The following is a 12701-nucleotide window of genomic DNA, read 5'->3' on the forward strand; positions in this document are numbered from 1 at the left end:
TGGTAGCCTCTAATTCTTTCTGGATCCCACTGCTAAGGGAACCACATCATTTAGTCCCCAAACTGGGGCACATTTGAGAAGGAAAAGGGTGTTGTTAATATTTATACTAGGCATAAACTGGTACAGTCCTGGAAAAATTCGGATGCATAGTTATCCTACCTATTGTTGACAGAGATAACATATAAAGAAATACTTTTAAAACTACAAATGACAATAATAGTAATAGCCGCTAATATTTTTTGAGAGCTTAGCATGAATGTCACTTTACTGAATGCTTCATACCATTTAACATGTTTAATCTCCATGAAATACTTAGAGTCCTTACTTTGGATGAGGAAACTCATGGCACAGCTGGTAGGAAACTGAACTGGGGTTCAAAGGATACAGCCTGATTGAGGAGCATCCCTTCTAACTGATAACTAGACTGGATTCAGGTTCCCCCCTCCTTTCTGTACTGGCCAATATACTCTTTCCTGTGAATTCGCCTCAGACCTGTCAATCTTACTATATTTAAAATTTTTTTTCTTTTTAAATTAATAGTCTTCTGAGCTCAGGTTTTGGGTTTATTCTTTAACCAAACAAGTTTATTTTTGTCCTATCCTGGCTTGTCTTCTTCTTACAACAAAGGACACTTATAGTCAAGTCCATACATACATACTACAGTGATTTGCACAAAACTGGCCTAAAGAAAAATGACTGATTTTCTTTGGTCTGAAAAAATAGAAGAGTTTTCTGTTCTTTTCAATAGTTTTCACTTACCACTGGCAATATACCTTACATGTATGATCAAATTCTATAAAGATGTTCTAAAAATGTCTTCTGTACATTAAAATTATCTGGGAAGGGACAAGTGGTAAGGTATAAATGTGATTTTATATAAAAAAATAAAAACCTCTCATTTCTCATTCATTGTTATATTTCCAGGGATTAGTATTGTTCCTATTATAGCAGATATTCAATAAATGATTCTGGAATGAATAATTTGTTACAAACGTCACTCCTTGCTTTTGCATCAGTAAAGATCAAAGTAGTTCTTTGATGATTTTAGGCTGCAGTGAGTACTGTTTCTTTCTTTTCCTCACTCAAACTTTGATTCTTATCTTATGAAATGCAGACATGCTCTAGGCTTTTAACTAATTTGGCTGAGTGGGTTTGGTATATGGAAAATACAACTGTAGTAGCAGCTAATGTGTCAGGAAAAGGAACACAGCATAGCACAAGAGAATCGAAAATACTACTGATTAAACGCTAGCTTTGTAAGTTGTGTGCTTGTATTAACTACTGCAAGGCTCAATGTGCATTTTTCTATTTAGTGGGGTCACTCACTATTCCCTGCCACCAGCATGGAAATTTCTCTGGTTTACTTTCAGGAATATGGTGAGATCACACCAAAATAGATGGAAACTTACATTGAAAAATTGGCCCCTGAGTTTATTTTTTTAATAAAATGCTTTAAGATTATTGAATGAAAAAATAAGTATTTCCACATTTAGATAGCAAAAAATCTTAATTGTGGCAGGCATTTTTATTTTAAAAAGGATCAAAACCTCTTGGTAATCTTTCAGAATATAAACTCCCATTTCCCACACAAATCACTAGTGCTTCATTACCTAAAACAAACAGCTCTTGTTACTGCTGATTGCTCTGTGATTTCTATGGTACATGCAGAGTAAATAGGATGCTCATCAGCAGTTTAACTACTGACAAAATATGCCAAGTAACCAAGCTAATGAGGTTACAACCATGCAACACAACTGATTAGCGAGAGGAATACGAGAAATGGAGAAATAAAAGCATTTCTTTTTAGATTTTAATACTTTGGCTTATGACTCCATCATAGCTGATGGTTAAAGCTGATTTGGTTTATTTACTGTTTATCTGTTACTAACCCAAAACATTTAATCTACTAGTCTTAGAGAAATAAAAGACCTGATCATGATGACCAGCTCAAGGATCACAAATAAAATGAACTTTATCATTTTTCCCTCTTAGAGGACTCATCTGATTGAAAAACAATCAGAAATGGGCTTTTCTTCTTTTTTTAAGAAGATGAGACAAATATAAAAAAGAAGTTAGGAGATGATGGCTTTTGCACCTATCAGGCACACAAATCTGTATCAGAAAGCTTAACCACGTGATAAACGATCATTCACATCTGCCTATTCTGTTATTAGAAAACTAATTCAAAACAGCATCCGCTCAGCTTCCCAGAGCCTTGAGGGGTATTTAGAATTGTGTTTGATAGATGAGCTCAATAAATAAAGACTTGTGAGCTGCTCATAAATCATAACAAACCGATAAATTTGCAGTGAATGGGAATACAAACAAGAACTGTATCTTCTTTAACCAGCAAAGTGGCATTAAGAGTACTCGGAATTAGCTAAGAAGATGTTATTACAATCATTGGTACTTTATTAGGGGATGAAGGGAATATCCTATTTTGAACAAAGCAAAGAAATAGAAATTTTAGCCACTAAGCCAAGCCTTTGTTTCACTCCTCTCATAAATGGTTTACCAACTGTTACTTTAACAAGCTTTAACAGTAGACTACTGTCTTTTTACCTTGCAACCTTGTTCCCTTGATTCTGCTTATCTGATAAAACACGCCAGTGGTAATTCACTTTTGTTAGCATAAAACCACTGTGAAATTATTCTGTTTCACAGAAGGTGTCTGAAGACCTTTAACTATCTGGGGTCATGGAGTGTTTTCCCTCTACAAATTGTATTTTTGTCATATTCTCCCTGCCTTGGGAATATAGTAGCTCATGCTGACCTTTGAGTAGAAAGATTGATTACACGAGGGCACAAAGACTACAATGAGAAGAGTTTGGAGCAAACTGAATAAAACATGTTAAAGGCTCTTTCTGCAGCAAAATAAATGCTGTCCAGAGCATAATGCACAATAACAAGGACATCTTGGTATTGTAGATTTGGACTTTCAATTCTGCCTTGAGTTTTTTTAAGACATTGAATCTTCCCAATACAACTGACATAAATTTCAATACTACATCTATTCTTTGAATTTTAAAGGAGAGAAACACTCAAATTCAGAACTCTTAAATGTAGTTGTATAGATCCTTGCTTGCAGCTGGTAAGGCTTTTAGTTTCGGCCCATATTCCTTGTGTAAACAATGTTAATAGAAAGCTCAGGTTGTACCTTTGGTGTAGTGAACATATAGAAGAAATCATAATGCATAAGAAATAAAAAGAATGTACAAAACATGCTTTGGTTTCTTCAAAGTGCCAACCACAACATATAAATGAGGGATGTGTGTGTATGTCTGCTCTGGAAAACCTCAATGCCACTGTCCTCATTCTGCATAGTCTCCTAGGATTCATTTCCTCCACCCCAAATCACTGTCTGATTGGGTTCTATTGTTTAACTTATTGTACTTAGCATGTATATAGGTAATTCTTTACTTACAATGTTTTCAAAAGATGGTGACATTTCAGTTTGTTTTGAATATCCCTTAGTATTTTTCTGCATGGAGGCAGACAATCAACTCACTCACAGATAAGCTCAGCTATAGGCAAATAGGCTGTTTTGCAAAGCAGTATGGGCAGGAATACACACATGCAGCCATTAAAAATTCCACTTGCCAATAATTTTTATAGTTGGGGAAAATATTCAAGATATAATACGGTTAAAAGAGAATACAAAACTGTGCATACGTTATGATCTAAATACTGTTAAAATAATGTGCCTATATGTATAATATATGTTTCACGCACAGATGTCTGTATACACCCATATTTCTAGGGATTATGGGTGATTTTATTTGTTTCTTCATACTTTTGTAATTTCCATATCTTCTACAATGAATATTATTTTAAAAAATCAGTCAAGCATTATTTTAAAAAAATTCCTGCAGAATTAATTAAAGCCTCATTAAAATGTTTCCCCTTGCTGCATGATCCAGGACAACCTGATAGGTCGAGCTGTCATAGAATGAGGCTCTTCTGGTGTCTCTGTGATTAAATCTTTTGAGATAGAGTCCGAGATACATTTGCTTTATACCAAATTTTGTTCTAGAGAGAGCAGATGTAGACATGGATACGGTGGAAGGTCAGCATGTTTGTGAGGAAGCACAGGCTGGGCCACATGGATTCACACGACTCACATGTCTCTTTCAAACTCTAGTTAATTTCCAATCAAGATTAACATTCTGGCAAAAATTAACAGCTAACAATTTTAGTGATTAGAATTGCAAAGAAAATAAAATACTTATATTTCTCCTGGAGAAACTGAGTATTAGATAAATCTGTACTAAATAGATGACTGGTCTGCTTTGAATTTTTTTTCTCCATGTTGGTACCTACCAGAAGTAGTAGTAGTAAGTATCTACTACTTCCTGTCCATTCGTGGCAGTTACATTTCTTTTTTTTTTCACCTTACGGAATATGAGTATGTCTCTTTCTTTTTTTTTTTACTATCTTAATAAAGGTCGTCCCTTCTTTCCAACATAGCATTTATTATATATCTTGACCTTTATGTTCCTATCTGCTTTCCAATGTATTAAGATAAGAAGTAAAAAAATACGCACGTTGTTTGCATCATCTAGGTAGAACTACCTCTATTAGTTTGTTGATGGGTAGAGAGCTTGCCTTTGAGGGCATGTCCTCTAATATTTTTGAGTCTTTTCCTTCCTGCCCCTCAACAGTTCCATTTCCAATGGGGGTTTGGCATCTTCTGTGTGACCAACATAGATGCCGTCTGTCAGCTTGTGGCTAGCACAACTGAAATAATTCAAGGCTTTTATTTATTGGGGATTTAAAATATTAAAAGAATCAATACAACCTGGAGGACTACTTGAATGTAAATAGTTTTGCCCAGAACAGCAAAATAAGGCAAAGTGTTAAGTTTAAGGGTTTACTTTAAAAATCAGCATATATGGCATAATTTATTTGAATAATTAGAGCCCTTCTATTAGCTACTTGGTCAATTTAACTCCCTAGGGAATGAATACAAATAGACATTTGGGCAAACAAATATCTCTGAAAAAAATGGGATACTCTCTCAGTAATGAGTAGATTTGCCCTGTGTATTGCAAGGAAATAGATGGATCTCATTAGCAAATCAAATGGACTCTGTACAAATATGCATTTAATATATTTCTATATTTCTCTATAGATTCTAGGCCAGTGGTCCCCAAAGACCACTAGAATAATACACAGGCTACACTGGTCATTGAAATGGCTTTTGGTGAGGTATTTGTCTTCATATACATTCTGATAAACCCACTAATTTCAACTTACAAATACCACAGCCTATTTTCTGCAGTATAAAAATTGAGTCAAAATAATGCTTTTTTTCTTCCCAAGTTAAATCACTTTATAGCATTTTTATAAGTAGAAGGAAACAGTAACTACAGGAAAATAATTTCTTATGTGTCCATAGTAATTTTCTCTGGAACCAGTAAGACTTTGGGTATATTTAAACTTTTTAATACTATATATATGTTATCAAACAGGAAAGGGTAAATCAATGGCAAAATATGAAACTATTTTAAATGATTTGGCTTGTAGGCAGATATGACACCCCCTAAATCCAATGATCTGGAAAGAACAGGTTAAATCTAACATTTAAGATTCCTCTGCTAACAAAACCTTTGGGTTTCTCATCTTCCAGAGTTTTCAATGTCTCCCTTGATCAACTCAATTAACTTCAAAAGGAAACACAGTCCACCCTCAGTTTTCGTAGAAACTCACCATTTCACAAGATGCACCTACTAATTGGTGGTCTCATTCCATGCGATATCACATATGTTCATATTAGGAAATGTATTCTAAAATGCCTCCAATTATTTCCACGACGTACATTTCAAACAGTGTGTGCAATGTCAAAATAATTCATTTTAAGTCTGAACAAATTTCAGTAAAATTATATTAAACACTGTTAATACTACATATTTAGGCTGCAATTACTGACTTCCTTACAAATATATACACAGAGTTGATAAATTTAGCTATTTTAAATTATATTCAATAGTTTAGTATGAACCATTTAGTATAAACTAGTATAAAATCATCTCCCTTTTTCGACTTAAACACAAAAATAGAAACAATTTTGAGCTAACTTGTATTTTTTTAAAGACCACTTTGTTAGAATGAGATGTTATGAACTATAATTTATATAAATTACATTTATATTATATAAATTATATACAATTTATATAACTTAAAACCTGTTATATCACAGTTTACCCTATTCCCCTTTCAGAGTGCATTTTTTTCTTTCAAAAAGACTAGATACTTTAATTTTGCAAAGACTATTAATGCAAGAGTGATACCTCCGACCTAGACCTGAGAGAATACATTTTGAAGATTTATAATAGTGGTCTACAATATCCAAAGAGTCAGAAATTTCTCTATGTTGTTAAAAGAAAAATCTTACCTATTTCCTGTACACTTTATGTTATCATTAGAAATGTGTTTGCATTAACATTAAACTAACATTTCAAGATATATCACACGTAGGCCAAAAACGACTCGATGAGATAACATACTCGAACACCTAAGACAAAATACTATCTTCCAAACAACTGGCAAGAAACCAAGATTCAGGGGAATAGTTTTTCAGTGCCAGCACATGCAGTATATGCCACAAAGCATCAAGTATCACCACTTCAAATAAAGAGAACAGAGGAAGAATGATGCTTTCTTAGCACAGCAGACAGCAACTTAACACAAAATTACAAATGCCTAAGACGATAATCCCTCCTACCTTACTGAAGGCAGAGAAGAATGACTTAAGAGAGATGCAGGTTTAACTCTTGATTTCTTTTTTCTTGAACCTCAAATATGGTTAATAAACACATCATACAAAACACACAAGAATTCAAATAGTAAAGGTCATAAGATCTCAAAAGCAGCCCACTGATTGTTTCTACTAATTATATTTGCACTTCTTTGCACTATATTTAAAAGTTACAATATTAAATAAACTAAAACAAAGACAGAAAAATCTAATGGGGCTAAATTACACTAACGACTTTTACTTTCAAAGCTCAAGTGCAACAATTGATGATTTTCTCATGAATTACGTATTATATAAAAACAGCAACACATAGGTTTGGAGACTGATAAAGAAAGTCCTAAAATATCTCAATAACTTTAAAGTTTGGTTGCCTATTTGGGTAATGAATAGTTTTACAGGCCTAGTTACAGAAGTAAGCATACATACCCTGTTCTAACACTTCTTCTTCTTGTTTTGGCTGTTGTAGTGAAGTCTTATCTTTGTTCTCTGTTTCTGTAAAGGGTTAAAAAAGTCAAGCATAAATTTGCAGTATGTATTACATACTTTAAATAGTTTACTGGAAATATGCCATCAATATATAAATATTTTCAGGGTCTTATGTTTCATAAAAACAACAGTATTAAGAATTTATACGGTAGAAACGCTCTAATTCTCACACAAACTCCAGCACAACCACCTTTACCAGTCTTCTGACTTAATAACTAGATCAACTACCCTTTCAGTAATATATACACAACACAGAATTTTAAAAATGCTTTAAAACTGCTTGCATTTGTTTCTTGTTTTTTTAAAAGTGAATTTATTAATATTTTAAGAACATTTTAAGGCACATCCTATAAATATATTAGGAACTTAAATAAATGACCTGACTGCTATGTTAACATCTTTCATAAAATTTCCAATAGAAAGAAATAAGAAGTTGCTCTGGCATTTTAAGATTGAACTTGTAAAACTCAGTAGTTTCAGCATACTTCATCCAATAAAATGGGATGTGGATTTTGAAATTTTAAACTAAAGAAACGACAATCAATATGACCATTTTGCAGATGAACAGCAATTTAAAGAACTCTTCTGAGAATGAGACCAAAAAGGCCAACACTAATAATGCCTCATAAATCAAGAATCATTCTGTGCTTGAAGAGGTCCATTAAACAGATAATTTGGGGTATGGCTGGACATGATAACCATTTTCATTGGCAAACTCTCGGAATCCTTAGATCATGCTGTATAAATCCATAAATTGCATAGTCGTTACCAGTCATGGGAGGAATGAAATGGAGAAACCAGAAAACATGAATTAAATGAAGAAAGATCTACATTTATGGAACTGATACCAAAACTAATCTGTTTCATCACTAACTGGGATTTTTCACTTTAACTGTTTTGATGAGGGAACATCAGGAAGGGAGCTAGGGTACAAAAGAGGGAAAAGGGAATCAGATTATGTGTTCATGTGGATTGTTTGACAGAAGGAGGACGATTTTAAATATTAATCATATAGTCAAGTGAGACACATAAGAAAATATAAAATACAAAATCCTATGTTCCTTTAAATTCAACACCAATTTTACCTTTGTGATGTCCATGCATCATAACCATGTCGGACTTCACAGGAATTGGAATATTGGCCTCTGGGGGGATGGTTCTGAACATTTCTGGAGCTACATTCTGGGTACAGGTCATGAAAGAAACTGCGTGCTTGGCTTCCATGTAATACATAATGTATAAGTTGCACATTTCATCACTAGATGTGCCACTGCAGGCAAAAAAAAAAAAAAAAGTAGACACAACAAATCAGCCATTCACATAAAACACATTCTTAACGCAAGAAAAATGCAACCAGTAAATCTGCCAGCCAATGGATTCAAAGGTGGAAATACTGTGCATTTATTTTATAGCTTTCATTAAAAGCCATCACAGTTTTCAACATCAAAAGCACATTGTTAAAGGCATATTTCCACTTAATAATGGAGTATCCATTTGCAGTCACTCCATGGTTATTACCAAATACCGCAGATGGAAATGGCATTTAAGTAGTAGCGAGATACTTTCTTTCCTCTTCTACATCCTTTTATTCTTGAATCCTCCTTTCATTTGCTAAAACTCATGGATTGGGCAAAGTTTTTTTCTCATGGGAAATCTTAATTATTTACTTAACAGTAAAATTCAGAACACTTCAACAGAAATATCATATATTATTTACAAGTCTTTAAAAATGGCTTTTTCCATTTAACCCTGAAAGCCTGAGATCTTGGTTTTGGTAGCTGCCTCCTTTCTCGTGGTCAGATAAATCAAGAATCATGGTTGATACTAAGACATTATAAATGTGTCCCTGACAGCTGACTCGGCACCTTGGCTTCTATAGTGAGGAAGTGATTAAGCAAAGAATACCTCAGGAATGATAGAAAATAAAATCAGCTCTCATATCTTCTAAGGGCTCAGACCTGACTAGGGGGGATGTGGAGGTGTGCAGTACAACTGAATGACACAATGTTCAAACTAGATTTTAAAACAATGGGATGGCCATTTCCAAGAAAAAAGTTCCAAATAATATAAATTATGCCTACTAGTCTATTAAATGACTTCCTCTTCCTCAATTCACATGGGTTACTACGTATCGCATTCTCATCACTAATACTAGGAAGGAATTATTTAGGTACACCTTCACAAACTTTTATATACTAAGGGAGTTTGGGTAAAGGAACATTTCCTTTTTGGTATTAGTTCTGACAATTTTTAGCAAGCCTTTACTAATAAAAAAACAAGCTATGAAGTGGACTATTTACTGTACAGAAATACGTCAGTGTTGATTTTTCCAGCAATGTCATGCGGCACTCACTTCCTCTCCATAGCAACACTAATGACATCAGTAAGGGAAGGAAAAAAAATAAAAAAGTTTTTCCAAACAGGAATGTGGTTTCTCTAAGCTCTGAAAATGGAGAGCCCCTGAGAGACCACAGGAATGAGCCCTTGCCATAAGCAGCTCTGTTTATGCTTTAAAAAATCATTTGGCTTCTCGCTCTCTGAATCTGATACCTGTCAGCGTAATTGCCTCTCCCATGAAATATAAGCAAATAGTGAAGTGCAATCCCAAACAAACACCTGTTCGCCACACATATCTTCACGTGTCAAAACACCATTCCTAAGAATTACATTTTAACAGCCTTGGAGTAGCTGCGAAAATTATGTGCAATAAAAGGAATGGCTGGTGCCAAAGTAATAAGCCAGAGCCTCTCACCATATTACCTCCCCTCCCCCCATTCAAAATGAGGAAAAATGTATAGATCAAGAGAGAGGAAAGGAATTTAAGTGTGGCTGTAGCTTAGAAAACTTAGAATCATTGTGCAGGGAGAGAAAGCAAAATAATTATGCAAGCTTCTCAAACTAATGAAAGGAAAAAATTTAATAAATGTATATAACAATAATTGAAGCTGGCAACTAATCCTTGGACAGATCTTTCCATATTTTACTGTTTAAAAACATCATGCCCATGTTCGTGTCTAAACACATGTGATTTCGCGAGACAGCCTAATCAGCTCATCAATATAGTTCATTTAAGGTACTGATTCTACCATGCAAAATTGAGCTGATCAAATAATTTCAGAATCTTTGCTATCACAAAGAAAATTTCATTCAAGAGCTGAAGAGAAAGAAAAGAGTCATACTTCACTCCTTTCCATCTATACTTGAACTTGTAGTCAAGGTAACTCTGAGCTCCTATCTGACAGAGAAACTTACATTGCCTAAACATGTTAGGACTCAAATCATCCTTGGTATCAGCAACACACTTTGCCTATTTCATTCCACATTCATTTTTCTTTCACTCAAAAAAAAAAAAAAATCTGACTTTAAACCAAACTGCTTTCTGTATTCCTAAGAGAGAATTCTGACACATCTATCCTTATTTTCCATAGAGCACAACATATGCAATTCACCTCTGTCAATCTAACGATTATTAACATGACAAAGTATAGAAGGAGATTGTGTCCACATGTCTGCCCTGGCTCTGTCGAGCAGCCCTTTAAACATTCCCTAATGCCAATATGATTTCCTAAATGATGACTACTGGCATCTCTTACATTCTAAAATCACAGTGGTGCATTTCCTTCATCTCCATCCATAATAAAGTGCTTATGTGATAACTATTTCTTTTATACCAGCCAGCTTTAAATCTAGACAAAGTGTGGTGAGCCTGAAAATAGCAAGCCCTCAAAAGCTATTTGTTGAATGAAAGAAGAATGCATAATCTATCTTAATAAATGTTTACAACCTATTACGGCATAACCTGTTACCCCTAATATATCATATTGCTGAGTCAGGTCAATTTTACAAACTCAACTGATTATAGCATTTCACAGCATTTCTGAAAAATACTTACATCTATCTGTTTATCTATGTATCATGTTCTATGAGGGTCTTTATAAAAATATATTATTTCATATGATAAAGATATGTAATAAAGATTTAAGAAAGTACCAAGTATTCTGAAATGTATAATTAAAAGAAACCATATATTGTCGGACACCATGACCATGTTTCAGCCAGTGATACTGCACTTTGATGATTCCCTCATGCCTGGCTCCTGCCCCTTACACTCAACAGATGCCAGGCTGAAAAATAACCAATGGTGAGTAATACTAATTTTGGAAAGAAATATGAAAACTCCAATGAAGTTATTTCACAAAACTTTGAATTGTTTCTTAAGAGGTTTCATGGTGCTTTTAAACTTATACATTAAGGAGTTATTAATCACATAACTTTATATTTGCATATAATACACTTTAAAATGTTGCTTAAAGTGCTATGCTTGGTTTCAATGAATATTCATTAGACATTCTCATATGTACATGAAATAACTGGTTCCAAATGAAAAATATGACACAGAAAATTGATCAAATAGGTAAATATGGTCTACCAATTCTCAAGAATTAATTTTAAGTTTTAGCATACAAACTTTTAGGCAAATTAGCTGACTTAATTAAATTGTTTTTTGTTGGGGCCGGCCCTGTGACCGAGTGGTTAAGTTCACTCGCTCTGCTTCAGTGGCCCAGGGTTTCTGCTGGTTCGGATCCTGGGCGCGGAAATGGCACTGCTCATCAAGCTACGCTGAGGCGGTGTCCCACATGCCACACCTAGAAGGACCCATAACTAAAAACATACAACTATGTACTGGGGGGATTTGGGGAGAAAAACCAGAAAAAAAAAAAGAATATTGGCAACAGTTGTTAGCTCAGGTGCCAATCTTTACAAAAAAAAAATTGCTTTTTGTTGTAGTTTAAACTTGACTAAACATTTGAAATAAATTTAGAGAAGTGTCATGTTGAGTATAAAATATATAATGTAGTCAGGCACAAAATATTGCTTCTTCATATATTAACTGGTATTATGTTATCAGTATACACACCGGTGCAACTTTGTCTAAGATATATTACCATATTTACTATTTAAAAAGAAATATTATATATATGAATTTAAAAAGGTACCATTAAGTAAATTGATTAATATGTCTTGTCTTAAACCATCTATTTTTTAATGGTTGTATTTTGAGATGAATCGCTTGTCTGGGAAAATCGATCCTTACTTTTTAAGGTGCTTTTTATTAGAACTATGATTGTTCTATCCAAGCAAAGTTTTCTCCAGTCCTAAAATTTCTACCTTAATATAGAGTTAAGCTCGGATTGGGTGGAAAAATCACTCAACTGAAAATTTTCCCAGTAGGATACAATTTTGCTGTAAAACCTAGTTTTCAGGTGGCTGCATAATAAGAAGGTTAAAAACTTGAAGCTGATGGGGCCAGCCCAGTGGTGTAGTGGTTAAATTCATGCTCTTTGCTTCTGCGGTCGGGGGTTCACTGGTTTGTATCCCGCACGCGGATCTACGCACCGCTTATCAGGCCATGCTGTGGCAGGCATCCCTTATATAAAATAGAGGAAGATGGGCACAG

General features: G+C 34.2%; 1 protein-coding gene across 1 annotated transcript in view; it reads right to left on the reverse strand.

Moving 5' to 3' along the window:
* Positions 1 to 12701, reverse strand: part of PAM (peptidylglycine alpha-amidating monooxygenase) — a 203200-nt gene that overhangs the window by 48995 nt on the left and 141504 nt on the right. The window contains 2 exon segments of the mRNA XM_008527663.2: positions 7184 to 7249; positions 8329 to 8513. Coding sequence (XP_008525885.2) covers positions 7184 to 7249; positions 8329 to 8513 — 251 coding nt within the window.

The sequence above is a fragment of the Equus przewalskii genome, chromosome 13, assembly GCF_037783145.1.
Source record: "Equus przewalskii isolate Varuska chromosome 13, EquPr2, whole genome shotgun sequence".
Taxonomy (NCBI): domain Eukaryota; kingdom Metazoa; phylum Chordata; class Mammalia; order Perissodactyla; family Equidae; genus Equus; species Equus przewalskii.